At 40.5% G+C, this 26,909-nt stretch overlaps 2 protein-coding genes across 6 annotated transcripts; one reads left to right on the forward strand and one right to left on the reverse strand.

Annotated features, from left to right (window-relative positions):
• Window positions 1-925: 925 nt before the first annotated feature.
• On the forward strand, window positions 926-9,623 carry slc35a5 (solute carrier family 35 member A5). Of its 5 annotated transcripts, none has more exons than XM_084907830.1 (10): window positions 926-1,024; window positions 2,772-2,931; window positions 3,087-3,185; window positions 4,534-4,667; window positions 4,892-4,959; window positions 5,303-5,491; window positions 6,190-6,384; window positions 6,477-6,604; window positions 7,318-7,586; window positions 8,210-9,623. In XM_084907830.1, the coding sequence occupies exons 2-10, from the start codon at window positions 2,805-2,807 to the stop codon at window positions 8,276-8,278; spliced, it is 1,278 nt and encodes a 425-aa protein (XP_084763956.1). In that variant the 5' UTR covers window positions 926-1,024; window positions 2,772-2,804; the 3' UTR covers window positions 8,279-9,623. The 5 variants fall into 5 exon arrangements, with proteins under 5 accessions (XP_084763956.1, XP_084763960.1, XP_084763957.1 ...); XM_084907831.1 differs by having other exon boundaries at window positions 928-1,024; window positions 2,775-2,931; XM_084907833.1 differs by having other exon boundaries at window positions 930-1,020.
• Window positions 9,624-10,249: 626 nt separating this feature from the next.
• On the reverse strand, window positions 10,250-25,908 carry ccdc80 (coiled-coil domain containing 80). The gene is made up of 10 exons (XM_084907829.1): window positions 24,356-25,908; window positions 24,042-24,239; window positions 22,366-22,829; window positions 21,656-21,994; window positions 20,334-20,490; window positions 16,883-17,019; window positions 14,809-14,960; window positions 13,250-13,353; window positions 11,315-11,398; window positions 10,250-11,131 (listed from the first exon to the last, which is right to left on the reverse strand). Exons 1-10 carry the CDS (start codon window positions 24,984-24,986, stop codon window positions 10,809-10,811), a joined length of 2,589 nt encoding a protein of 862 aa, XP_084763955.1. The 5' UTR covers window positions 24,987-25,908; the 3' UTR covers window positions 10,250-10,808.
• Window positions 25,909-26,909: the final 1,001 nt, after the last annotated feature.

Consider the following 26,909-nt stretch of genomic DNA (forward strand, 5'->3'; position numbering starts at 1 on the left):
GAGTACAATTAACAGTAATAGTATTGTAGAAATTCATTTCACCGAAACAATAACGTGGCGCACAGTGTGACGTCAAAAAATGCGCACACCTTTGACGCTGCATTTTCTCCGTTTTTCTCGTCCACACGTAAATGCAAAAACGGAGTTTTCGAAAATATCCACCCTGACAGGCGTTTTTAAAAATCTCGAAAATGCCGTTTGCGTGTGGACGAAAGGTGCAAACGCATAGAAAAATCTGCGTTTTCAAAAATACCCGGGTACGTAGCCTCATACTCAGCTTTTATTCGTGTATCATTTTTCTCTTGTCTCTTATTTCCCCTTGTCTCGATTGTACTTGAACATAGAGTTTCCGCTTCACTACCTTATTTCATACGGGTCCAAATTACCGATGCACGCTATTTTTTCCAAGTACGGCCGTCTCTTGGCGTCTGGGCGCAATCGGTCGCGATACAGCCCTTTGTCTTTTGCGCTGATTTTAACCTCCTAAGACCCGAACTCTTCCACGACATGCATTTTTAATTTCTCTTTGATATTTGGGCATATTGGGGCCCGATGAATGTAAAAACAAAGAATTACCAGTTTTTTGTTTTTTTTTTACCTTATTTTTGTTTTTAAGAAAAATGAGAGCCACAAATGAGGATATTCATTTAAAATTTTGATAGAACAGTAGCAGTATAATGTCCTCGTAAGTGGATATCAGGCCCGTGTAGAGCAAAATTGAGTATTTTTGTCTAAATAACCCAAAATGTGATGTCCACATATGTGGACGGCAGGTCCTAGGAGGTTAAGCATGGTTCTGATAGTCCTGCTTCCAACACAGTAGTGTGTTTGTTTTGATTTGTGGCCTTCTGTCATGGCGCCGCGATCCCACAATGCAATGCGGCGTGACGTCAACTCCAAAGCCCAAAACGGAATGACGTCGTAACCTGTGTTTTAACGCCTGCGCAGATCAACCAGGAAGCGGTAGTGTTGGCGAAACGCAATCCCTCGGTTATGTTTTGTACTAAAGAAGACTAGCAGGCAGGTATTTATAACACTGCCCTGTTTTCTCATGTTATGGACAGTGGCCTCAAAAAATAATTTCCGAATATTTAAAAGAACAAGCGTATTTTATCGGCGTTTATTGGCACAAAGGTGACGATTTAAAGGCTAGTGATGCAAGGCCACCTCTGTGCTTATAGAGCTGTGTGTTGAATTTTGTGTGTTTGAACAGTCTAACTTACCGTCCTGCTAATTTTCGGGTGATTTTTATAAGTTTTATGAGTATTATTGGACATGGCAATGGAGTTTAAATTATCTCAAAAGCTGGAAGTTGATTTAAAAACTGTCGACTAATTTGCCGTTAGTTTGTTTTGTTAGTTCTTAAGTCAGTAAGTCTATGTAAAAGTGAAATACAACTACGCATTTTAGCAAAGTGTCGGTGTTTAAATTCTGTGTATTTAGGTCTGTGTAGGTTCTCAGACGCCAAGATCATGGTAATGTAAGTCGCGTTTTTCCCCAAACGCCTTAGATTGCAAGAGTACAAAACACGTATTTTCTCTTGTGAGTAGGTAAAGGAGAGGAAGCACTGTATCAAATAAGCTTAAATTAAAGCAAGAGTACTTTTAAAACATCATTCAGTAGTTATTATAGCTATCTAGTGTAATCCTTATTATTATTATTATTATTATTTTTTTTTGTTAAATTAGTGAACAGAAAACCCCCCAGCACCAATACTTATTGCACTTAGCAGGGAGTGTTTTTTTTTTTGTCTTGGTGAAATTGTGGATATACAGTACTGTGCTAAAATATTGAGGCTTCCCTCATTTGTGGCTATTGGTGGCTTTTTTAAAGAAAAAAAACAAAAACAACAAATTTTCAGTCCAGTCATTGTACCTGATTATTTTCAGAGGAACTTTTATTTATTTTTGTTTGTTTGATAAGCCACTTAACACTGACCTGTGAATTATCCAAGAATAGGAGAGCACAACTCAGTGTTGTGTCTGCACATAACAGAGCAAAGAGCCAATTTTAAAATATATTTCTAGCCACTTTATTACTTGCTGCCTCTCACAAAAACACAGAATTTGTGCCTATTTACTTATTTGAATATACAACAAATGCCCAGGATAATGCTGTTTGACAGGGACAAAATTTTATTTTTTGCACCAAAGAAGTGTTAGCTGAAAACTTGGCATATCTCAGCGTGGTGTGCAGCGTGTCTTTAAAAGCAAAAGGAAGGTAGACAAGTGGAGGACAAAAGAAGAAGTGGCAGGCTTAAAAACCTGCCCACAGCTGATTAACAGTATCTCAAAGTCACGTTCTTTAGAATCAGGGTGAAAAAATGCAGCAAAGACCTGACACAGGACCTGAGAGATGCATCTGGGCTTGCAGTTGATCCATATACTGCTTACTGAAGCTGCATCAGAAATGGTGTCAGTGTGAGGGTGGCTGTCAAAAAATTACTCTTAAGGAAGGGAAATTGGAAGAAAATGTTATGGTATGCCAAATGACACAATAACCAGACTGAAAATCCCTGTGAGCCCTGTTGCAACAGTGCTTATTGAGTCATAGTTTGACAGAGAATAAAGAAAAACAGCCAACATCCACATAAAACTCTTGGATTACTTAAAGAATTTACCTGAAAGCTTGTCTGATACATAGATTTCTTGGAATATAAAGGTCATCTTACTGAATATTGAAGTTTAAAAAAATTCTTTGGCAGTATAATAATCATAATGTAAAGGGAAGTCTGATAAACATGTGTGCGTGCATGGTTGTATGTATTCCAGCAGGTTTGGCTGGATCCATTTCCAGTCGCAGCCATGGCATGCTGCCCCTTGTGCCCCAGGCTGTGCTCCCGCTCATCAGCCTACACTCTTGCTCTCGGGCTAGGCTTTGTAACACTGGGGACCAGCCGCATCCTACTTCTGAAAATGTCTGCCAATGCCGGTGATTACCTGACAGTAAACACATGCACACAACTTTTTTTTTTTCACAGCTGGATAAAAAGATTTAAAAAACAGTGTTAATTTTTCTTGCGTGCATTACAGTGATGTGTTGGCAGCTTGCTCAGCACGTGTCTTCACATTTTGTTCTGTTTGCAGAAAACAAGTATGACTTCCTCCCTGCATCTGTAAATCTGCTTGCCGAGGCTCTTAAACTGCTCTTCTGTCTGGTCATGTCAGTCAGGGTCATAGTCCGAGGTAAACTTTGATGCCTGCGTGTGTGTCCTAGTTGGGATCAGCTTATGATCTGGTTTCATATCACATCTCGAAGTGTTTTCACACCTGCAGTGTTTTGTCTGTTTAAATCAAACTCTAGTTCGTTTTCCCCCCTTGGTGTAGTTCGTTCGTGCAGGTGTGACTGCACTCAGGAGCGGATGAAAAGAACAGCACCGAGACCCTTTGGAGGAAGTGGTCTCAGTACAGTTCCAAATTGACTCCAGAGCGGTTCGTTTATGGTGTGAAGGTGTAGTTTGAGCTATAAAAACCCCCATCCCATAGCAATGTATGCTTTGTAATCTCAGCATCGAAAGGTACTATAGATGTGCAAAGGTCTGTACGAGCTAGCAGCTAACCATGAAATAAATGTAAATTCTCTGTGTTCTCAAATACCCCAGAACACAGCACCTTCTTCCTGCGTTTACTTTTGATGCTCCCAGCCCGACACATCTGGCTGCTGAGCAAACTGAACATTGTCATATTGTTTGTAGTGACGCAGTTTGGTTTGTGTGGAGTTCACTTGAATTCTTCTCTGTGTGGAAACAAACCCAATCACAGGGAAAAGCTAAAAGTTTACAAACTCATCAAGTGGTTAGGACCAGAGTAAATGAACTATAGATGTGAAAACACCCTCAGTTTCAGATATCTGGGCAAACTGCTTGAATGTGGAAGAAGTTACAAAGAAACTAAGATAATGTTGGAAGTGTGATTACAAATTCTACAAGTTTGCCTATGAAAATAAAGAAAACATAGCAGTTAAATATGACTGATCTGTTTTTAAGGTTAAAAGCCCCATTTTTGTTGTTTCATTTGTGTAAATTTTCATCTCAAACTTACAAAGAGAGAATCTTTCTGTCAGACTGGCCCAATTTCCTGTAGAGGACCATTATTAATGAATTATTACTTATGTATTATTTATTATAAAGTCCTGTGTCTCCAAAATTTTGGGATTGTACCTATTAGTTTATCATACATAGGTGTGACTGCCTGTTGAAATTATTTTTAGATTTCAATACACCTGCTAGCTTAGATCGTAGAAGACACTAAAAATCTAAACTAATGAAGTCTATAGGAGACAGGTTAGTGAATGATGGCCAGTCAAAATAAGGTCAACCCTCCAATTAAAGGTCAGTGGCAACAGGAATGTTGAATTAACCATTACAAAATAGAAGGGATCAATAACCTGGGTATTAGTATTTATCATGTCTCGAATATGACAAAAACCACGACAAGTCTTACAACTAATATTTGTGTTCATAAGTTCATCTGACCTCATTCTGTGTTCCATGAGTGAAGGATGTTCGTTGACTCTTTCTTTCTGTTACTACAGAGGGCCGATCATGCAGAGATTTGGGTTGTGCCTCCAGCTCTTCCTTCCTCAGCTCCCTGAAGTGGGCCGTCCCTGCTTTCCTTTACTTTCTTGACAACCTCATCATCTTCTATGTTATGAGCTACCTGCAGCCCGTCAGTACAGATAAGATATTTAAGATGTTTGCTAAATGATAGCTGCTAGAGGGAAATGTGGTTGCCTGGACTGCAATTTTTTTTAACCCTTTGTTAACATCCAAATCTCATTTTCCAGTTTGTAGATTTGAGCTTTTCATATCAGACTGGCATTAACAAAATGTCCTGCATGAGTATTTGATGCTTTAAATGTGCTGAGCTGCTGCTGTTCTTTTTGTTCCCAGGCTATGGCGGTGTTGTTCTCCAACTTTGTCATCCTGACCACAGCTGTGCTCTTTAGAATTGTTTTGAAGTAAGTTTCACTTTTAACTCAACTGTTCTTCAGAAACATGTTGTGTGTGTTTGATTGTGGAATGAGAGGTGATATTTTAAGATTTTTTTTGGTTGGTCTCTTGAGGAAAAAATACTTTTTTTTTTCATGTTTTCCAATTGTAAGCGGACCAAAGTGTGCATGTGAGTGAGAATGGTCTCCTATACTATGGAACACTGTTACTGAATGTGTTTTGCTTGTCCCAGTGCACTAAAGCACTCACAGGTAATTTGATCTTCAGGCTGTTATTTTTATTACTGTATATCATAAGCTAATAGATTAAGCGTCATTTGTTTTTTGTTTTTTACTTGGCCTTTTCCTACAGGAGGCGCCTGTCTTGGGTTCAGTGGGCAGCGTTGGTTATTCTCTTCCTGTCCATCGTTTCCTTGACAACAGGATCAGGAGGCAAGCAAAACTCAATAGCTGTTCCCAGTCTTCACTCAAACCCACTTTCTAGCCCCTCCAACTCTTGCCTACTCTACACCCAGCTTCTGGAGGAGATGAAGAACAGCAGGTAAAAGTGAAGCATGCAGGATTATTTAACCTTTACTTAACTAGGAAGTATATCTTCGGAGATTTAAAATGTTTTTGCAGCAGAACAATTTTCCAGAACAAGATGAGCAGCAGCACAAAATAGAACAATACACACCCAGTGAGCATATTTATACACATGAGATAAAGAATAAAGTGTAGAAACTTAAGTAAAATATTTCAAAACTATGAAAACATCATGACAGGTCAAATGTAGTGAGGCTGCAAAACATTTATCACTGTATTCGAATAATTTCTAATCACCTTGAATTCATTTAGTGAGATCAGTCCCCTCAAATATAGTTGATTTTGCAGCTCATGCTGGGAAGCTGAATATTAAACTGCCCACAGCTGTAGGGAGAGATGGAAAGATTATATGTATCAGTTCCAACTATTTTAGCAGGTCTTTTATGCAAAGGGAGAAGAAAAGGTTTGGTAATCTAATAAATGACACATATCTGTCATATTTGTAATATTAGATTTAAATGATGGTGTTTTTGACTGCTGCATCGAGAAAGTATTCTGTAAGTAAAATGGCGCAGAGAGCTTTGGGAAATTCTGAGCACTTCTTTTGCAACTTGATAACATTTTTGTATTATTTATTAATCTACAGTGAAATACTGTAATGTACACGTTACATTAAATACGCTTTTTCACATCTTTGTTCCTTTACACTGCCAGTATATCATGGGCATCAGCCCTGCCCGGCCAGGCCTGGAGGGACAAAGTAGTATCGAAGCTTCAATCTCTGGGTGTGGGTCACATCCTGCTCATCCTCCAGTGCTTCATCTCTGCCATGGCCAACATTTACAATGAGAAGATTCTCAAAGAAGGAGAGCAGCTTACTGAAAGCATCTTCATACAGAACAGTAAACTGTGAGAAGCTGCTTGTGAAGAAAATGGGAAAGCAGAGCACACGTGGACGACTTTGGTGCTAACATCAGTCGTTTTTACTGCGTCTTTTTTAGGTATGCCTTTGGTGTGGTGTTTAATGGTCTGACTCTTGGGCTCAACAGCGAGGCACGAGGTCTCACCATGCACTGTGGCCTCCTACATGGACATAACATTTATTCCCTGGGCTTGGTGCTGGTCACTGGTGAGTAATGGTGGATTAATGACTCTCACTGTCATCACAAATTTGTATTTTTTTTTCCCCATTAGTCAGATTTGTCAGTTTCTTCCAAAATGTCAGTGTTAAACAAAAGTGGACCAAAACAGCTTCAACATTTATTCTACTTTTGGACATCATGCATCATACAGTTGAGGTACTCGGGGCATCTAACCAGGATTCCTCCTGGATTCCTAGGTAGGTGAGGTGTTTTTGGCCATGTCCTACTGGGAGGAGGTCTCAGCGGGCTTGGGGAATACTGTGTCCTCCAGGATGAGCTGGAAGGGATGGCTGGGTTGAAGGAAGTCTGTCAAATTGATAAGCAGAGGAAGTGGTGCAGCACCTGGTTCTGTTTGTAGAAGCTCAGATGTAGGGGCAGCCAATCAGATGAAAGCTGGCGTAAATAGAGGAGGGGTCGGGGTGGGGGCTCCAAAAGACTGTAGCATGCAAAACCACTACTTTGTACAATTTCTGTCATCTACAGACAAAATCATCTTAACTTGTGATCTTGTAAGCTGCTGGTACTTGAGTTGTTTTATGCCTCTGAACAGAACCTGGTGGGTATTTGGTCCTGCTTCTGGCATCAGTGCTAAGCTACAGTAATCCAGCTGCTGGATGTAATTTGTTATTAACTGGACTAGTTCATTTATCTATCTCTAGTATGCATTTTAAGAAGTCATAATCTTCTGTGTTCTCCCTAGCTGCCCTGGGCTTATCCGTGGCCTTCATCTTAAAATTCAGAGACAACATGTTCCATGTGCTGACTGGCCAGATCACTACTGTTCTGGTCACAGGCCTCTCCCTCTTCCTCTTTGACTTCCACCCTTCGCTGGACTTCTTCTTCCAGGCACCCACGGTCCTGCTGACCATCTTTATCTACAATGCCAGCTGGCCCAAGGACCTGGAATATAGCCTGCAGCGAGAGAAACTACGGGTCATCAACGGGGAGGTGTTTGAGAGGTCAAGAGGGGTAGGAGACAAACCACAAATCCTCAGTAGTCACGCACACAAGCCCACACACTCCTTTTCCTCACACAACTTCGCTCACCTAACCCCGATGTATATCCACTTCCTCTACTCCCGCCCACATACCAAGTGCTCTGCAGGAAACTTGGCTCTTGTTTCTCTGTAATGTCATTTCTTGAGTGCAGGAGGAAACCTGATTCCCAGCTATGAAAATAGCATTCAGGCTCATGCTGGAGCCTTACTTCATATAATTCCTTTAGTAGTCAAGTGTTTTTTGATGGAAGAAGCTATTTAACAATACAGTAGTCTGTGGGGATACTACCCTGGAATTCTTTTCATCCCCAGCGTCCTGTTCTGTATTGAAGAAACCCTGTAATTCATGTGAAATGCCAGGTTTCAGGTGTTTGTTTCTTTGCTAGAGCACTAACAAAAATACCCTCTCCATTGGCAGCCGTGGCTTTAAAATGCACGGTACTTCCCCGGTGTTTTTCGGGGAGCAAATACTGCCCTCCACTTTCTGAAGACAGAAAAAAGATGTGCACAGTACCTCAATGTCTGCGGATTTGTCCACTGGATTTGACCACTTGTGCATTCATTCTGATGCCTTGTCTCTTTTTTGTGTTGCAGGACGGTGAGGAGCTCGAGCTCCTGACAAAGGCAAATGCAGACAGTGAATCTGATGAAGAGTCCTTGTAGTAATGATAGAGCTAGTAGTATCCAGAGGATACTCTGCATCTTTCCTGCTGCTGATGTCGAACTGCACAATTGACTGGATGGAACATGGTCACAGATTGTCTGTGAAAGCATTTATTTGAACAGTTATAAGCAGGTAAACGGTGAAAGATACTGTTGCTAGATTATATGATAGACTCCTAGAATTAAAAACAAACAAGGTGTTTAATAACAGAATTAGCAAAATCTGTATATTTTGGAAACGTGCCTGTCTGTGGATGACTGCTGTCATTCATATGGGGGAAAGTACCAGCAACGCTGTTTGTTGGAAAATAAGTGATACTTTTGGATTCATTATGGATTTCTTTTATGGACAGTGTATTTCTTTACATGATTCCTGTTGTACATGCTGCTATTTGACTGCTTGCTGGTGCTGGACATCTAAGGACCAGAAACTGCAGTTTCAGGATTGTTTTGATAATAGATTTGTTTGAAATTGTAGTGATTTTGAATCTTTATCCACACTATGATGAATTCGGTTTGTATTGTACTGTGGAAGAGGCAGTCCAACGCAAATCCCCCCCCTAAATTTCAGTCTTCATGAAACTCCACTCTTGTCCATCAGCCTTGTTTCCACTCCATTCTGCAGTCATGAATGGATGTAGGAGCTCCTTTAACTGTCTGGACATTTGCAGCTCAAATAATTTCACATGGTGATGAATAGAACCACAAAGAAGATGCAGAGTTTTCATCAAGGTAGATAAAAGAAACTGTCTTTTATTTGGTGATCTCAATCACAAAATCACAAAAGAAGAAACTCAACCAAAGGGAAAAAAGGAACACAGGCAACTATTAAGTCCAAAGTAAAAGAGGAAAGAAAGAAAATACCACTCACATTACTACGAGAGGCAAAAAAAAGTTGTTTTTCATTGTTGACAAAAGGAAAGCAGAGCTGCAGCTTTTTATAGGACCTCAAATTTCCCCCAAAATAATAGGAGGCTTGCTAAAATTTAGTACACCCGACATTAGGTGGAAACAGAAAAAATATAAATGAATGTTTTATACATCTGGCACCTGGACTATTATTTTCATTGGACTATTGGTGTTTATTTTCTGAGCCAGAATAAGTGGTATTGACATAATTGCCACTAATGCCTGACTTTTTGTCAGCACCACAAACTCCCTGCTTCTCTTACTTGGGGCTTGAATATTTTCTTGTTAAACTGTAAAATAACATTGTCTAAAGATTGTTGTTTGTGCCATTAAAATCCTCACGTGTGAATGCATTTTCTTGTAAAATAAATGGCAAGTTGTTTTACTTCTGTACAAGTAATGCAATTTAATACAATCGCTGATGTCTTGTCATAAATTTATGTGCATTTATTTAAATACTGAGGTTTTCTGGAGGAAGACCTAAAGGGTACTAGCTGCTCTAACTCCATGTTTTTATTCTATTACTTTGCACATGCTTGATAGCTGTTTTAGCTCAATATCAGTTCCTTTAAGCCAACTCTTAGATATTTTACCCACCTGCTGAATAACAGTGTTCCACACACACTAACATTATACAGATCCAAGAGAAAATAGACTGTAACGCAGTCTGACGTCTAAGCTTTAAATGAACAAGACTTACTTGTACATACACTTTGGCCATGTTTAATGCAAACTCTGTCTCTTGCTCTATGGCAGCTGAGAGATGCTCCAGCCTCCCCATGCCCTTAATTGGATAAGTGGAAGAAAATGGGTAGGTGGATTCCAGCCCTTCTTACTCACAAAGTGTGTTTGCAAATGTGATTGCATTGAGGGGACAGTACGTTGAGAAGGTCTGAAACTACTGTAGATATTACAAGTACGGCAGGTTGTTTCAATCAAACATGACCACTAAAATATACTTGGAAATATTCTTCCAGTTTTGCCACTAGGGGGAGGTGTTGCTCAAAAGATTATTGCAGCACATTGGCACTGAAAGTGAGACAAATAATTTAAAGGACCTGGTAGTAAACAAATGTTTATTTTCATATAGCCATATAGAAACAGAGTATAAATAGAAACAATGTATAGCAACAGAAACTTTACAAAAGAGAAATAATGTGATGCTTTTAATAATATTGGTAACTGCACTTCAAATGCAACAGATGTCCAATAAATATGTTCTATTATCTACAAAATCAACGTGTGTGCTGAAACTATGTAAGTCTGACCTAAAAAAAGCCAGCTAGAGATGACAGACGATGCAATAATGTTTTAAGTTGAAACAAACAAAAAAAAAACCCCGGCAAAAACTAAAGTACGCAATCCATCTCTGAACCTTCAGGTTCATCCATAAATTTACTGACTAACCAAGTATAAAGCAGCGTACTATGCTATATAGGGAATGTTAAAGAACTGGATATGTGAAAGCATTTTTCTTCCCTTCACTAAGTGCTACAAAATACTCGTCTGTGCCAACTGCCCGGTGGGAGATGGGAAAGACACAAAAAGGTTTTGGGCCAAAGGAAGGTAGCACCAAGGACCAGCTGAAGGCCAGTGTGCATCATTGGAAAGCACACACCTGTTAGTAACCATACCCCTGGTGATAGCCATCCTGATAACCGTGTTCGTATCCATGTTGATGGTAACCATAGCCACCATATTCATCTTCAGGGCAGCGCATGCCAAGTGACTGCTGGATGGCCATCTCCTGTCTGCGGAGCTGCATAGAGTCTACCAGGTCATAGATAATGGCCATGGACCACATGGGTGAGGGGTACCAGGACTTGACATTGCCATCCTTCCCCACCAGCAGCATGGAGAAGTATTCTGGGCTGATTTGGAAGTAGTTTCTCATGTCCTTCACGAGGGTAGCTGAGAGCCCTTCACGCTCCACGGTAGCACTCCCTGGATGGACCAGAGGATCAGGTTAGGAACAACGTATTAAAGAGTGAATTTCACAATAGATGTAGCACATCGACATTTTCCTCTTCCTCTAAACTTATCACACTGAACTCAGATACCAAAAAAGTAGAGACCTTAGCTTTCAGAAAATATATCTGTTCACTATTTTGTATTAAATATTCTTACCATTGATAGGATAGAGCTCCAAGACTCCGCCCATATCTGGCGACTCTGTGCCAACCAGCTTCAGAATGGCGATGTGCCTCAGGCCTGTGTAACCATGGCAACCATTTTTTGAAAAGACATCAGAATGAGGAAAACAATTTTTAGACAACAGCATGACTTCAAATGAGAACAGCAGTATGCTGACCAACTGTTCCTTATCAGTCTGCTTATTTGGGCTGATTGTTACTTATTTGTTATTGGAACTGTCCTAAGCACTGGTCTCTAGGTAAAGGGAGGAGAATGTGATGGTGGTCCGGAAAGCCCTGCCAAAAAAGCTGTTTCCTCTGAAGCGAGAAAGCCCACATTAAACATAGGAGAACGCTGGCTTCACTTGGTGAGCGCCAAGTGCTGAATACCAGGATCAAACCTCTCAGGCCTTCAGCCCAGTCAGCAGGACAGGCTTTTGTGTGGGATGAGGGAGCGAGGGGGCAGCCCTGGGTGCTAAACCAGCCAAGAGCAACACATGAAGGGAAAAAAGTCCCAGTAGAACCTAAACTGGATCTAGTGATAAAGCAAGAAAAGCTGATTTTTTCAATCATCTGACTTGACTTAAATAAAAACAGTGTACACTCAAACAGATAAATGGTAGCACTTTCTAGGAAGTTATATTTCATGAGAGCTTTATAAGCTAGGACAAATGATAAATAATCTGTTAATGCTTCACAGATCAACAGTAAGCTAAAAATATTTTTTATCATTGCAAGGTTGTAAAAATTTGCTTTGGCTTAAATATAAACCCCTATTTAATGGCTCTGTGTACACACAGTGTAATAAAACATCTGACTCAAGGTCAAGGTCATACACGTGAAAGACCATTTAGTGTTTTTACAGACTATGTTAACCTGTATGAATATGCAGAAGCAACAAAAGTCTGAAGGGAGCCAGGAAGAAATGTCCAAAATCTTCAGCTTGTGCAAACAAAACAAGAGCGTGAGGTTCATCTTGGGCAGAAAGTCCTGCTGACAGCAGTTATTTGGTTTCACAGAGAAGGAAAGTTCACCGTGGGCTATTTAAAGTTTACATGTATCTTCCACAAACCTGTCAAACATGTCAGGTTGTTGAGATTTGCAAAGTTGAGACAAATGCCTCTTTTTGAGATGTGCGGTAATAACTTTCAAGTTGCTGTGGAAAAGTTGACTAACTGGCCAGCTGAAAAGTCTCCTGCCAGGGGAGGAAAAGAAAAACAGTTCAGTTTTTTGCCAGTTCCGTCATCTGGGATCCTTCTCCACATCCGCTGGTGAACATGCATTAACACACACATAGTGCTCATGTGCATAAACACAGGCTGATAATGTCTGGAAAGTTGCAGTAAACAAAAAAACATAACTTGTTCATTTGATTTCATTGCTTCTTCATTTGATTAACATATTCGTGAATATTCTGACTAACATTTTGGCAAGCAGGGACATGACACAGGCCCGTGTGAAGTGAAGGTCACCTTGGAATAAACATGTCATCAAAGGGAAGTTTCATAAAGAGTTCTGGTCTTTTAGGTATCTCTTCCCAGGAAATGAATCTTTGTACTTTCGGACTTGCAGGAACAGAAGATTGTTATGGGCGGCTTCCACTAATCGGAAGGTCAGTTGTTCAATCTCTTACAACATTTCTTATAGGGTACAGAGTACAGTGAACAGGCACATCGTGACCGTTTACGATGAATTAGACTAAGGAGTGTTAATCACACTAACAATCGGTTCATTGAGCCTGCAACTGTGTTTCTTATAGATTTGTTTTTTGGTTGCAGCAGGCAGCAGATTTTGGAGAAAAAAACCTACACCACCTAAACAGCACCAAGCAGCAGAGACTCAATTAGAGCTTGGGTGGCGAGCATATTTGAGCTTTTAGCAACTGAAGTGACCTCTGAAAAGTGAAACTGGTTGACTTCTGGTGACTCACCCAGATTGCAGGCTTGGCTGTTGAGGGCGTAGAGCTGCTGCTGATAGGCCCACTCCTCATCGTTGGGAGCGGAGATAATGAACAGGCGACGTCTCCATCGGAACCTGCAATCACAGAAAATTTGAGTCCGGATTTAAGTGGCACTTTGGTCCCGCAGTGAGAGCTCTGTACCAAGACAAGGAGTTTGTGCTTGTGTGCTACATATTCCCCCTATTAGTGCCAGAGGGTGACAACCCGGAATTATGGTCAAAAACCTGCCAGATCTCTACACTGTGTTCTGGGGATTCAGGTCTCTATGGCAACAAAAGACAGCCTGTCTTTAGACATCTCCAGGAGAAAATGTGACAGAAATGATTCAGCCTTGAGGAATGGCAGGGTTTTTGTTACTTTTGATTTTCATGGAACACACACATGCAGGCTGCTGCAGTCTGCCAAGTGCTGCTCAGAATTATTTAATTGTGGTCCGGCTGACTGCAACAGATATTTGACTGATGTGGACACAGCATGATGGGACCACCCAGTAATTCCAACTACACAGACTATATCGATCCTTGGGGGAACAACCTGTATATGGCATCAATCTCAATAAAATGTTGTAATAGAAACTGTACTGAATACCTCAATTTGTCATGCAAATCTTGCACCTATGGAATGGTTTGTGCATGTTATTTTTAAGCTAGAAGTTAATGCTACATCAGCATGGGTGCTCTTATCCAGTGTTAATTTCACTGACCAATTATTTTTGTCATAATTTTTGTCAGTTACCTTTGTTTTCATGATGAAAGGGAGACAATAACTAACTAAAAACTAGAGCACGAGACAAAAAAGTGCGATGGAATATATTGATACTTTGGTCTAAAAAAAATAAAAAATGTGAGATCCAATCAGAAATATTTAAGCTGTGTACAAAGGCGGGACGAGTTTGGAAGAGACCCAATCAGATGTAATCGCCCTGTGCATAAAATGTGACAAAACCTGTGACAAAATCGAAACCTGGGAGGAAGAGGAGAGTGAGCATATGCACACATTTCACATTTGATATCAAGGAAAATAAGATGGAAACAAACCTTTACACTTTCAATGATATTTAACAGACTAAAAATAGAAATAGACTGAAACTACAATATTTCAGATGCCTAAAACTAAATATTCAAAAGACTATGACTAAAATAATCAAAATTAAAAATGTAAAACAATCACAGCAGTATTCTTGTACACAAATCCATTCTTGTGTGATCCCCGAACAGTTTAGGATTGCAGCTTATTAACCAAGCTTGCTAGTGTTAGCTAATAACTTTCTCAACCTCAACCTGAATTGTGTCTCCAAAAACACCACACCATAATGCTAAAATGTAAGGTTTTCAAAACAAGTGGATCAGTGAATCAGTGGCTCTGTCCATCTTTTGTCTACAGGCTTTATTAACTGATCTCACTCATGGGTGAATATCAGCAAATCCCTGCTGATAGTTCTTAAGATGTCTTTGTCAGAAAAAAAGGTTTTAATGTTTGTACATCCACAGTGTTTTGGTCATGCCCTATATTTCCACAGAAATCCTCACCTGGAGAGAAAGTTTTCCAAAGATCTGGGCTTGTCTTCCTTCTTACAGACCACTCCATCTCTCTTCTGCTGCTCCATCTCTCGGATTCGGGAGGAGAAGGTGTCGATGTAGTTAAATACAGCCTTCATGGCAATGGGAACCTCATAGGATTGCTGACAAACAAGATTGACAAGAACCAGTGAACCAGGTGAAACCACAGAATAAATAAATCAAAATCCCTGTCGACAAAAAATAAAAGAATAAGTAACACTACAGTACAGCGGGCATTAAAATAGAAATCCACTGCATGAAAATGGTGAAACTCCTTCCAGTAATGTGATTATATGAAGTTATGCATGTTAGTAAATGTGGTGTGGCCTTTACCACATCCCAGCAAATCTTTATAACAACTTCTGGGAAGCAGCAAAACCAAGTATCTCATTTCATCCTAACTGGACACAACACGAACATCTGAAACGCGCACAAAAATGTAACACACTTGTACATCTTCCTCAGGACATGCTGAAGTTGCCATTCTGATTCTTTCACACCTTTCCTTGCACTGCGCTCTCTGTCCTTTTTCTGTCTAATACACACACCCACATCCGTGTACATTCACAGACTCCTCTGTCTCTGCTGCTGACAGCAGAGGATGTGAACACTGGCCTCTTTGATGAATCTGTCCGAAAAACAGGCTGGTGATTTATCCTGGCACATGCACACACACTCTTATACACAGATGTTGAGCAAATGTCATGTTGTGTAAATTTAAACAGTGTTTTAGTAAAAGCACCATGTTGGCAGTATTAGGGCAGAGAAAAAGAGAAAGATTTAATGGAAGTGTAAGCAGATAAGTTGTGAATCAGTGAACACTGGAAGAGGACCAACCGACCAACAGCAGTGCTGTTAATCAAGGCTGTTTAAAAGTATTAGTCAGGACTATGTGAAAGGGCAAGTAAAAAAGTACGATTAAAATCCTCCCTGCTAAAATACCATAGTATATTTAGAGGTCTTTCACAATTCAGTGACTGAATCCCTTAAGGCTATGTTCCAGGAAGGCAGGACTTTTGACACAGCTGATCATGCAGTCTTGGTGAATATGCTACGTGCCAACAGTCTTGTCCAATAACGCTGTAACTTAGTTTTGAAACAACCATGACGTGTCTGCTTTCCTGGGTCTTCTTCTGTGTTTTTTCCTGTTTCCTGCAGGTTTTAGATCTCACCCTGGGTCAACACACCTGAATCAAACGATTGGTTCATTACCAGGCCTCTGGAGAACTTCAAGACATGCTGAGGAGGTTATTTAGCCATTTAAATCAGCTGTGCTAGATCAAGGACAAGGGTACACACATGTATATTTATATGGCTCTTTGAGAGGATATTGATTGACAGTAATGCATTCCCAAGTCCCTCCAACAGGACTTGAAATTGGTGTGAAATATAAGAGCTGCCCAAAAACATGTAACTTTTAAGAATTTCATCACAGCGTGAAACTACAGTTCTCAAAAAAGCTCACCACACCACCGTCACATTCAGTGAGTATATGTTTATAACTCTCTTCTTTTCAAAACAAAAATGTGAGTGTGTGTGAATCTCCAATCATCTCCTGGATGATTGAGAATGCATCAAGAAGTGAGTGTGTGTGGTTCATTTAGGGGACATCTTTATATTTTTAGAGTGAAAAAACTGCTTGACTTACATGCTTTCCAAATTCACACCGCATTAATTTAAGTATTCAACAAGCTAATTGATCTACACAGCACGGCCATTCTGTTATGGGGCTGCCCATCACATACTAGCTACTTTTGGCTGCCCCTTTATTATCAATATAACATGCCTTGATGTGACTGTGGTCTGGCACTATTTACCTAAACCTGAATTAAATTATTCACAAGTCACTACAACAGGTATACTTGTACGTTTAATTTGGCATATTTGATGCTCTTCCCGACACAGCTGTCAAGGGATTTTTTTTCCTCCTCCTGGTACTTAAATAGGGATCTTTCACTGTTAGGCAAATGTGCAAACCACTACACTATAGAGCCACAGCCTTCACATAATCCTCCTATACTGCTTAGAAAGAGTAAGTCTCTACCTTGACTCTCATGTCAGTGTCTGTGAGGACCATGTAGAACTCCTCGTAGGTCATGCCAAACTCTTTCCTCAGCTCTGTGATCAGATCCTGGTTCACCAGGTCTTCCTGACGAAGGCCCTTCATAGGCTTGTCATTCTCTGGAGAAATAAAGGCACATTAGACAGATTCAATATCTACTTTCCTACTTTAAAGGGGGTACTAATTTCCCCTTTAAAGAAAATCAATTAACTGTTAAAATCAAAGGAACATAACATTTATTATATTTGGAATCTTAGTGAAATGGTCCAAAAGTCAAATGTAAATCGAATATATTGCCCGGAATATCAGATTGGAAAAATTGGGGAAAGAAGGAAAACTGCACACTATTGGTTAATCTGTCTTCTGTCATGTCTCCCTCCCCTCACTGCCAGTCGGTTGCGGCAGATGGCTGCCTCTCACTGAACCTGAGGTTTCTTCCTGTTCAAAAGGAGTTTTTTTTTTTCTTCTTCTCACTGTCACCAAGTGATTGCTCATCTGCGTCTTCTGAATGTTGTTTTTTTTCCCCCTGACAATTATTCAAATGGTTATGGCTTCAAAAGGCTAGAAAAGTACAGGGCAGATACAAAAACAGCTTAAGACATGTTACAGTCGTATTTCTTAACATAAAATGAAGAGCAATTGTTTCCCAGTTAACATGCTTACTCCTCTTGTAGTTTAGTTATCTATGCTGATTTCAAAAAACTGCTCCTTTAACAAATTTGTCTGGGAAGTTTAAGAATTAGACTCTTGAGTGAAGAGCAGAACTGAAGCATGCAGAATGAATCGGGGACAAACTGGACAAACAGCAGCTGAGATCTAAAAGGGTTGGATGTCTCAGAAGTCTAATGGAGCTGGTGTTTATGCAGACCAAAGCCTTTAATCATAGCTCCTTCCGTGTGTGTGTATGACATACAGACCACGGAACAGTGTGTTCTTGGTGGCTGGTTTGCCCACTCTCTGCTGTGTAATGTGTATGAGCAATCACGTCAGGAAACCCCCAGTACATGTAGGTGGCAGAGGACAGACTGTACACACAGATATGTACAGCAAACACTCTTTAATATGGTCTATATGCAAAACATACACGTGGCCAACCAGGCTACAACCCAAAGATGAAGTCACTGTAACCAGAGGAGGGGCAATGCTGAAAGGACCAGCTGTTTGTACATGATCACACACAGTGCTTTTCTCTCACTTCCAAAGACTCTTATGTTGACTTCCATTTACTTTCTTGAGATTCATTTACATACTGTTGCTTAGCTTAACCTAAACTTAAATCAAGCCTTCATAATTAAAATGAATGAAGACCTACCAACAGAGGTGGGTCACAACAATGTGACTACATAAAAACATTATGTCTGGATAAAACCTCATCTGCACATTGAGTGACACACTTAAAAAGCTTAACAAAGAGCAGTTAACACACATCAACCGCAGCCTCTGGTTTGAGACGGCTATAAAATGTCTCAAAATAGAAGCCAAGCACAAATGACGCAGTGTGTCTCACAAAAACAGCAGTTTTGTTGCATTTGAACAAGTAGGTTTTCAAGCACTGTTATAACTGCTCTCTGTGTGCATGTGGGTGTGATGAATTAAATGTCTCCAGCTTACACATCAACTCCGCAGGAGATGATGCACAGGAAAGGTATGCACTCTGGTTTGCTCTCCTGGTACATGTTATACAGACTCCTGTACTTCATAGCTGCTGAACTCATCACATTTTGGATTGGAAGCTGAAGGCATTCCTACCTCTAGCTACAAATAAAGTATAATTACTAAAATAAGCAACTGTATTATGGTAAATGAGCTGAATCTAACATCACTGAATTCAGAGGTCAACACTGTTTAGTATCACTTGCACAGAGAAGCACAAAACACTGTGGCTTTGGCAGAGTCGGTGCGCATTCTGGATGTCACTGTGGGAGCAGAGATCTCTGCTGAACACATCTAGTTTGACATAATGTGAGGAAGGTAAAACAAGGATAGGACAGCAGACGTGGCAGGAGACACTTTTCCTTGCCACAGTCTCAGTATGGACAGCACTCACACAACATTTCCCTGAAAAATGGTATTTTAAGGCAAATCACGTCTACTGTATTCCTAAAAACATGCAAACTTACTTACATTTATGACAGAATGCCTGAGTCTGTTTATTTCAGTGCTAAGTAGAGAGAAAATGCTTTCCTTTTTGGTGATAGCCGCAATTGTTATCAACAACCCTCCAGTGTAAGAGAAAGAGTTTCACTGTGAAGGAGATTAGTGGTGAGGTCAGTGAGAACATGTGGCTGGACACTGATTCCCATCATTGTTTTGTTACAATAGTATACTAATACACAAAATGGGTTGATGTTTCAGAAACACAGTGCCTAACCCACTAACTTCATCTAAGATGACATTACCTTTGCCTCCCAAAGCCTTCTGCTGATTTGAAATACAGGACTAGAAAGACAGATCCTATTTCTTACATTCTTTCATATTGCTTCCAGTCAGGGCTAGATCGGGAAACCCTGAATCATCCCTCAGTCATGCTGCTGTGGGCTCAGGCTGATGGGGGACTTTGCAAAACACTCTGAGCATCGCACTGAACAACTCTGAGCTTCTCTGCTCACTTATTTGTCTTCTCTTTCCAGCAGGTTGTGCCTTGTTCTCCTCTCTTTCTCCTCACTTGCCCAACTGTCTCACCCTGAAGTGGTTCTGTCAGAAATCTTCTTGTTAAAAAGTTCTTCCTTCCCACTTTCACCAAATGTTTACTTGCAGGGTATCTGATCATTGGGGTTCTCTCTTGTATTGCAGGGTCTTTAGTATATAAAACAACTTGGGATGGCTGTTGTTGTAGATCGGGGCAATAAAAATAAACCTGGACTAACTGCTTTGTTGTTCTGTGTTTCTAGTTAACATGTTTGTTTGTTTGTTTGTTTTTGTGTGGTGCACAGAAGTTCCCACTGTTGTGTTACTGGTTTAATATTGTTTTCCTCATACTACACGTGAGTATTCTGTCTTCACAAAGTAGAACAGGAAAGCGGCAGCTCTTAAAATGACAGGAAAAGCATTTAGCTGGATCTACGATGACTCTGTCATCCTAAGGAAGATTTACTGACAGCGGAAACATGACTTTGATTTAGAATTACAGCCTTTTGCCGGTTAACTGCAGTGTTTTGCTGCATGGAAGGGCTGTTTGGGAAATCCATCTTCAGTGCTGGAAACTTCAAAAATGTTTCATTGTTTCAAAATGTTGCAGTTGAGAAATGCTGCACGTCCGGAAAACATCTGCTCCAAATTGAGAGCCACATGAGCTATTCAAAAAAGGTGCCTGGCTGAGCAACTGAAAGACTTGCTACAGTTAATAGCGATTGTGGCATATACCATGTCAAAACAAGGAGCAAAAAAACAAAAACGTATTGAACCCTCTCATACTGCATATGGAACTACTTACCTATCTGATAGTGGTCGATTTTCATGGTGGAGTTGGTCAAAGAGCCAAAAATAGTTATGATAGAAACTTTCCTGATGGCCATCTCACACACAGACTCCAGGTACTCATCCCTCTGCTGAACATACATACTGATCTCCTCACTGGGGGATGTAATCAGCTGGAGGAAGGGAGGGAGTGGAAACAGGGAGGTTAGAGTATCCTGTGTATGCTGTGACACGCGCGCGTGCAAATACAGTGTGCTGCAGAGGTGATGTTTACATTAACCTGCAGGCGGACGATGGGGCATATTTTCCCAGCCTGTTCACAGCACCACTGTGATAAGAATCTATACTGGCTGCAAAACAGAGCCGCACAGTCTGTTAGCTCACAGCTGTGCAGTCTTTCAAATACCTGGATGATGGTTGTGCTACCTACCCTACCACTTCACTATAAAGAAGTGACACTGTACAATAAATGGTACAGAGGTGCTTACCTGTTTGTTGACTAGTGAAAAATCAATCAACAATAAATTATTTGTCCTGATGTGAGTCTTTAGAACATTTCGGTACTCTGTCTTGGAAGACAAAGTCTTTCGTTATTGGAGCCGCACCAACTGTAGGTCACTTCCTTCTGCTCCACACTGCCAGCTGCTCAGTGATTCAGAATGGTGTAATGCTCAACTTCCCAACTCAAAACCTATCAAGTCGATCAAAATTTGAAGTCCAGAAAAAAAGCACTAATTTCATGTTTGACTAATGAGTTTGGCTGATGGCTGTGTCTTTTAATTTCTCTTATAGCTGCATTCATTACTGTAGTGCTGATGTGTTTCTTTAAAGAAACTGTTTGAGATTTTAGGGAATTTTGCTTATTTGCTTCCTTGCTGCAAGTTGGATGAAGAGATTGATCCCATTCTCGAGTTTGTTTGGGAAATATATTAATTTACAGCTATTGGCCAGTTAGCTTAGCATAAAGCTGACTGATAGTTGTATTTGACAGAAAACTCAGTTAATTACTGAGGAGATATTTAGATTATTACAGAAAGGAGGCAACATCAATTAATTACTGAGGTAATGCTAAATCAGAAATTAAATCACATATCATGCTGTTTGAAATATAATAGACTAATAAGCAACTGTTCCAGATGCCCATAGTCTGATATTTGTATTCATCTGTATTTTGGCAGGAAATCAAATAAGCACTTTGGCCAAAATGTTAAACCTGTCCTCACACTTAGCGATGGTGCTCTGAGTACTGACATTTCCCTCTGGCCAAAGCTTGAAACCTGGAGTTTTGCCAGGTGAAAGAGCCTCTTATGAACTGTTAGTATTATGTCGTGCTCTCACCAGCAGCCGCCTCCTGTTTTCAAAGTAATCCAGAAAGGAGGCAAGGGCACCCTTTGGTGGTGGCGTTGGCTTTTTAGTGGGCTTTGGATAGTCCACTTTCTCCGGGTACTTTGACGCCTTCTTTCCATTTTTCTTTCCCCCGATCTTTCCCTCCTTCCCTGGCTTTCCTCTTCTGTCGGCTTTCTTGGCACCCTTGTCATTCTTTTTCTTCTTCTTGTCATGCTTATCGTGCTTTCCCTTCCTGGTAGGAGTGATAACAGTGATGACTTCTGGCTCCTCTGGATTGCTTGCTGTTGGCTTGCTAGGCTCATACTTGTCTTCATACTCGTTAGTCAACACCTGCGCACAAAAGCAGATATTATTTTTCATTTTCTTCACTGATTCAAACACTGTGAGAATGATTTGGTCTTGAGCTGGTGTCGTGGTAAACTTTTCTTTGTACACACAAAAAATGATGGTGAAATGAGTTATGTTGGCTGCTAAACAGCTATTTCATTTGAAAAGCTCCAATGAAAAGCAATTAAAGTAATCAGCAAGAAGTGTGCTGCATATGTACTCATGGATATTATTTATAAATTTATGTAATGTATGGTTTTAGCACTAATATATACCCAGGTGTTTTGTATTCTATAAATAGCATGAATCTGAAACCCATTAAAATACAAAGTCAATCTATTAAATCTATCTTTAAAATGAATGTTACAGATTACCTTGTCTCCACCGTTCTTCTTCTTGGTGGGTTTGGTCTTTGGGAGTCTATGTGTGATGGGTAGCTTGCGGCTGTGTGGATCTCTGTTGAGTTTGTCAGTGCGGTTATCTCCAGCTGGGGTGGTTTTCGGTGGGTACCGTTCCCTCTCTCTGCGGTTGTAGTAGTATGGATCAGCGGTAGTTCTTGGCAGTGGGAGCCACAGGGCTGTGGTAGGAGCTCTGGTCGTTTTCTGAGTGGTGGTAGTAGTGGGCCTTTTTGTGGTGGTTGGTTTTCTGGTTGTCGTTGTAGTTGTTGTTGCTCTGGTTGTTGTAGTAGTCGTAGTGGTGGTCGTGGGCTGGGTTGCTGTTGTTGTTGTTGTAGTGGTAGTAGTTGTGGTTGGTTGTGTAGTTGTTGTTCTGGTGGTGGTTGTAGTAGGTCGGGTTGTTTTGCTATTTGAGTTTAGCTTTATTGTAGGTGTGTCAGGAACTGGCAAGATGGAGACAGAGATCACAGGTAAACATTTCATTTTGCATACACTCAAAAAAAAGATTATTCACCCTAATAAACATGAAGCAATAATTTTGAATAAAACACAACTGAAATAAATTTAAGAACAATTTAAGATTAATTTAAATTCAAATTCAAACTTTTAATTGAAATAGTAAATTCCTAAGGAAAATGTGCTTTGTATAAACTGAATGTATACTATTTAAGCAAATTTAATTTGAGCAGATTCCATTAAATGTAACATTACATTGTACTTATGTAACAATTTAATGGACGATTTATGCATTGGTATGCGTCATCAGTGTATACTGTTAAAAAAAAAAACTTTGTAAAACTACAGGAATTTTAGTACAGTAATATACTGTACTCAACTTTGTTTCTGAGTACAGCTGCATACTGTAAACGATATTATAAAAAATATGAAAAAATATGAACACCAAGATACAACATAATTTTACAAAGAGGAAATTTTTTTTTTTTTCTTCTTTGGTTTAAATCCTGGATTTAACGGTGTTGTGAGAGTTTTTCAGTTATTTGGTGTTTAGAATTTGTTTGTTGTTTCTGTATGAGGTGTTTTTAAGAGACTGCGTGACTAAGAGTAGGGTTAAGGTTCAGCTGGCAATGCATTATAATGGCACAGAATCTTTTAGGAAGTAATCTGAGATAGTAATAAACTATAATGAACTACTGACAGTGTTGCTTAGTAAAAGCTATATTCTACATTACCAGTACCATAAAGGTTTTTACAGTGAGGAAGTTGTTGTAGTTTATAGAAGGGCACTGAACACTGTAACAGCTGACAAATCTAGCTGCCAGCCCCCTGAAAACCCAGAGTGCCATTATTCACATTATTCAAACTGGTCTAGATTACTTACATGAAGACTGGGCAAGTGAAAACCAACCTGAGGAAAGGTTGAGTGTCAACTTGATCTCATGGCTGCCCTTCCTTGTGTAACCATCCAGTTTATCCAGGCTGCAGACTGACACTAAGATCGTACAAGTCTGTTTGCAGCTTCTCCCAGTCTCAAACCAAAGATCTTTTGTTTATAGGGCACATGTGGTAATCACTGCACCATGGATATATTCTAGAAAGGTTCAATGTTAATTAAGAAGTTTTAAAACTAAAAAGTGTGGATTTCCCTGCTGTGAAAACAAACATGTTGAAAAAATGTTTATCATGGTCATTCTCACCTGCAAGTGTGCCTTCTTCCACTTGTCCCTCCACACCTGCTCCTTTACACTTCTGGATGAAGCCTTTCTGGCGGAGCTTCTCGAGCTTCCTCATGGGTGACTGGTCAATGACCTCATACATGGCCTCCAGCCTCACAGGGTAGGGATATCTCTCTTCCACCTGCAGGGTTTTCTTCAGAAGCACCATTCCAAACTTGCCTGCAGTTCAACACATAAATAGATTAAGCATATGATATGGTTAATATCAGCACCTGCAAAGACGTTTTGACCCATGCACAAGTTGAGACAGAGGCTTATGCTGTCTACCTTCTTACCTTTCTCTAGTTTTAGGAAGCTCATTAATCTGGGGATGAGTGCAGTATCTAGTGGCTCCTCCATCACTTTCCCCTCTGTTGTGATTCTCCGGACCTTGCCTCCCATCTCTCCTACTTGATGAAACATGACTATCTGGTGGACGTGTCTTTCTGCCAGCTCGCAGTAGACATCTGGCTTCAGAAGTGACATCATCAGTCGGTAGTAGCCGTCTGAGTCATGGGGCGCCGAGATAACGAGGACTCGGTTTTTTCCTGCAAAGCTGGCCAGCAGATTTGGTGACCCGGCGCTGCTGGGCATGCGGGTAACTCTGGCTCTAGCTCCTGGAGTACCTTCATCTGTCAGTTGACGGGACAAGCCAATCTGTCCATTCGTCCCTATCCTTCGCAACCGGCCTCCTGCTCTCTTGGCTCCCTCCAGGTTCCCCGACCTGGCGGTAAGCGGAATCGCCTCGTCTGCCTGCACATTTTGTGCGTTCTTGTTGCTGTGCACCGAGATTGCCGAAGCATATCCAGGGCGCAAACGTCCCTGAAAGCGTCGGCGCAGTTGCACCCGCTTGAGGTGAGTCTGTTTGTCGGCTTGGGTCCAGGTAAGCAGATATATCAAAGCTAAACTGAGAACAAAACCCCTCATTGTTGTGTGAAATGAAAGTAGGCTAAACACTCACTGCCGTAAATGCAAAGATCCAGTGGTGGATCCTTGAACCTGTGCGTCTTTAGCGCATCTGAGGGTGACAATCAATTAATTCCAGATGAAGAGTGCAGCGCGCGCGCGGGATCGGCACATAATCTGCCAATGACCACTTTCAGAGCATGACTTCTACTGAGGAAATCCACGTTGCTGTCTGCCTTTAATCTGGCAAACAATACGAACACGAGAAGAGTTCAGAGCACAGATCTACAACTTCATCTCAGCAGCACTTTCGTTTCCAACTCACAGAACAGAAGATCAGAAGCGTCGATCATTGCAGTTATAATCTGCAAACATCCACAAGTGGCGCAGAAAAAAAATCTATCACCGCGGGATACACTCTAGAGTGAAAAGTTAAGGACCACGTCACATCTCCAAAATGCAAAATTTGTTTACGCCCTAATAACTTCTTAACTAGTCAAAGTTCTTTTGGGCTCTGTTTATTTCCCACAACAATAAGTCTTCTGGCTGCAGAAATAGTGAAGATCCCTCAAAATGCAAGACAGTTAGTCTGAACTGGAAACCTGCGCTTAGACTGTGCAGAGGAAAAGCGAATCTGCCTCTTCTCAGGTCTCCCCTTTGGCAAATCGGAGCTCTAGAGGTTTTCCCAGAAACGTCCACACAAACCTCAGCCTCCGGACTCTTGGCGACGCAATGTCAGGACCTGCCCCGGGACGTTCGGTTGCCAGTTCACTCTGCAACACTCCTTTCACTAGAAGGTTCTTTACAGGAAACTGGTCAGAATGAGGTGGGTTGCACTCAAAAACACATTAAGTAGCTGAGGAAGATTTAAGAAAGAAAAAAGTAAAGGAAAAAGTTTACTCCCCTGCTGGCCAGATCTCCGGGAAGAGAAATTCCCATAATCTGACACAGTGTCAAGTTCCCCCTTTTAAGGCGAAAGAGGAACGCCCCCAAATTCGATTTCTTTCTACCAGCATATTCCACCTCCTCATTTTCATTCGATTTAAATTCACAGCATGACCGTCTCTTTAATCTTATTCTAAATGTTACTGCGAAAAAAGGAGAAAAAAAACGTCAAAAGATTAATATAGCAATATGTTTATTTCCAAAATAACGCAACTGCAATGATCGCCCTTGCTCTTTTATGATGTTTCTTGAACCCAAATCAGTGTTTCTCAATTTCTTCTATGAAAGTTTCCTAGGTTGGCTTGTAATTAAGGCCTAAGTAAAGAAAAGAAAGCCACCAAGTCTAAACCACATCCACTCTCACCCCAAAGGCAAAATACTACCTCAGCATAAACAAAAAGGAATAGCTGCCACATTTCTATACACACAGAAAATATATCATGTCATGCAACAACCATCTTCATCTTTCTTCGAGTGATGTTAGTGTTTAGATGCAGCATTAGATTAGATTTCACTTTTGGTCCTTTTCGTCCACAATTACAGCAACGTGGCATTTTTGATGTTTCGTAGATGACATTGCCACTTGTTATGACACTTTTCTTGATCCTGCAAATGCTGAAAATCTGATTACAAATACACACAATCAAATCAACAAAAGACTTTGTGAGCTTATTCCACTTTACTATTCCTCTCACACGTATAAAAATTGAAACAACTTGTGAAGGGAAAGAAATGCAAGCTTTCTGCAGCTTACTGCAAGTAAACTCTAAAACAACAGTTGTTATTAACACTGTATGGCATTTCATAACTTGCAAAAACTCTCTTTATGATCTTTATACAATTCTGTGTATGTGCCACTGCAAATGTATTGGATTGGTGTTATTTTTATTAAAGGATTCCTAGGGTAATTTTAGGATATTTAGTGAGTTAGGTTGGTAGAATAATGTTTTTAGGGAATTATATCTTATATACCTGTTATTTGGCCCCCTACCCATAAAC

The sequence above is a fragment of the Perissodus microlepis genome, chromosome 16, assembly GCF_051167445.1.
Source record: "Perissodus microlepis isolate ML-2025 ecotype Zambia chromosome 16, ASM5116744v1, whole genome shotgun sequence".
NCBI lineage: Eukaryota > Metazoa > Chordata > Actinopteri > Cichliformes > Cichlidae > Perissodus > Perissodus microlepis.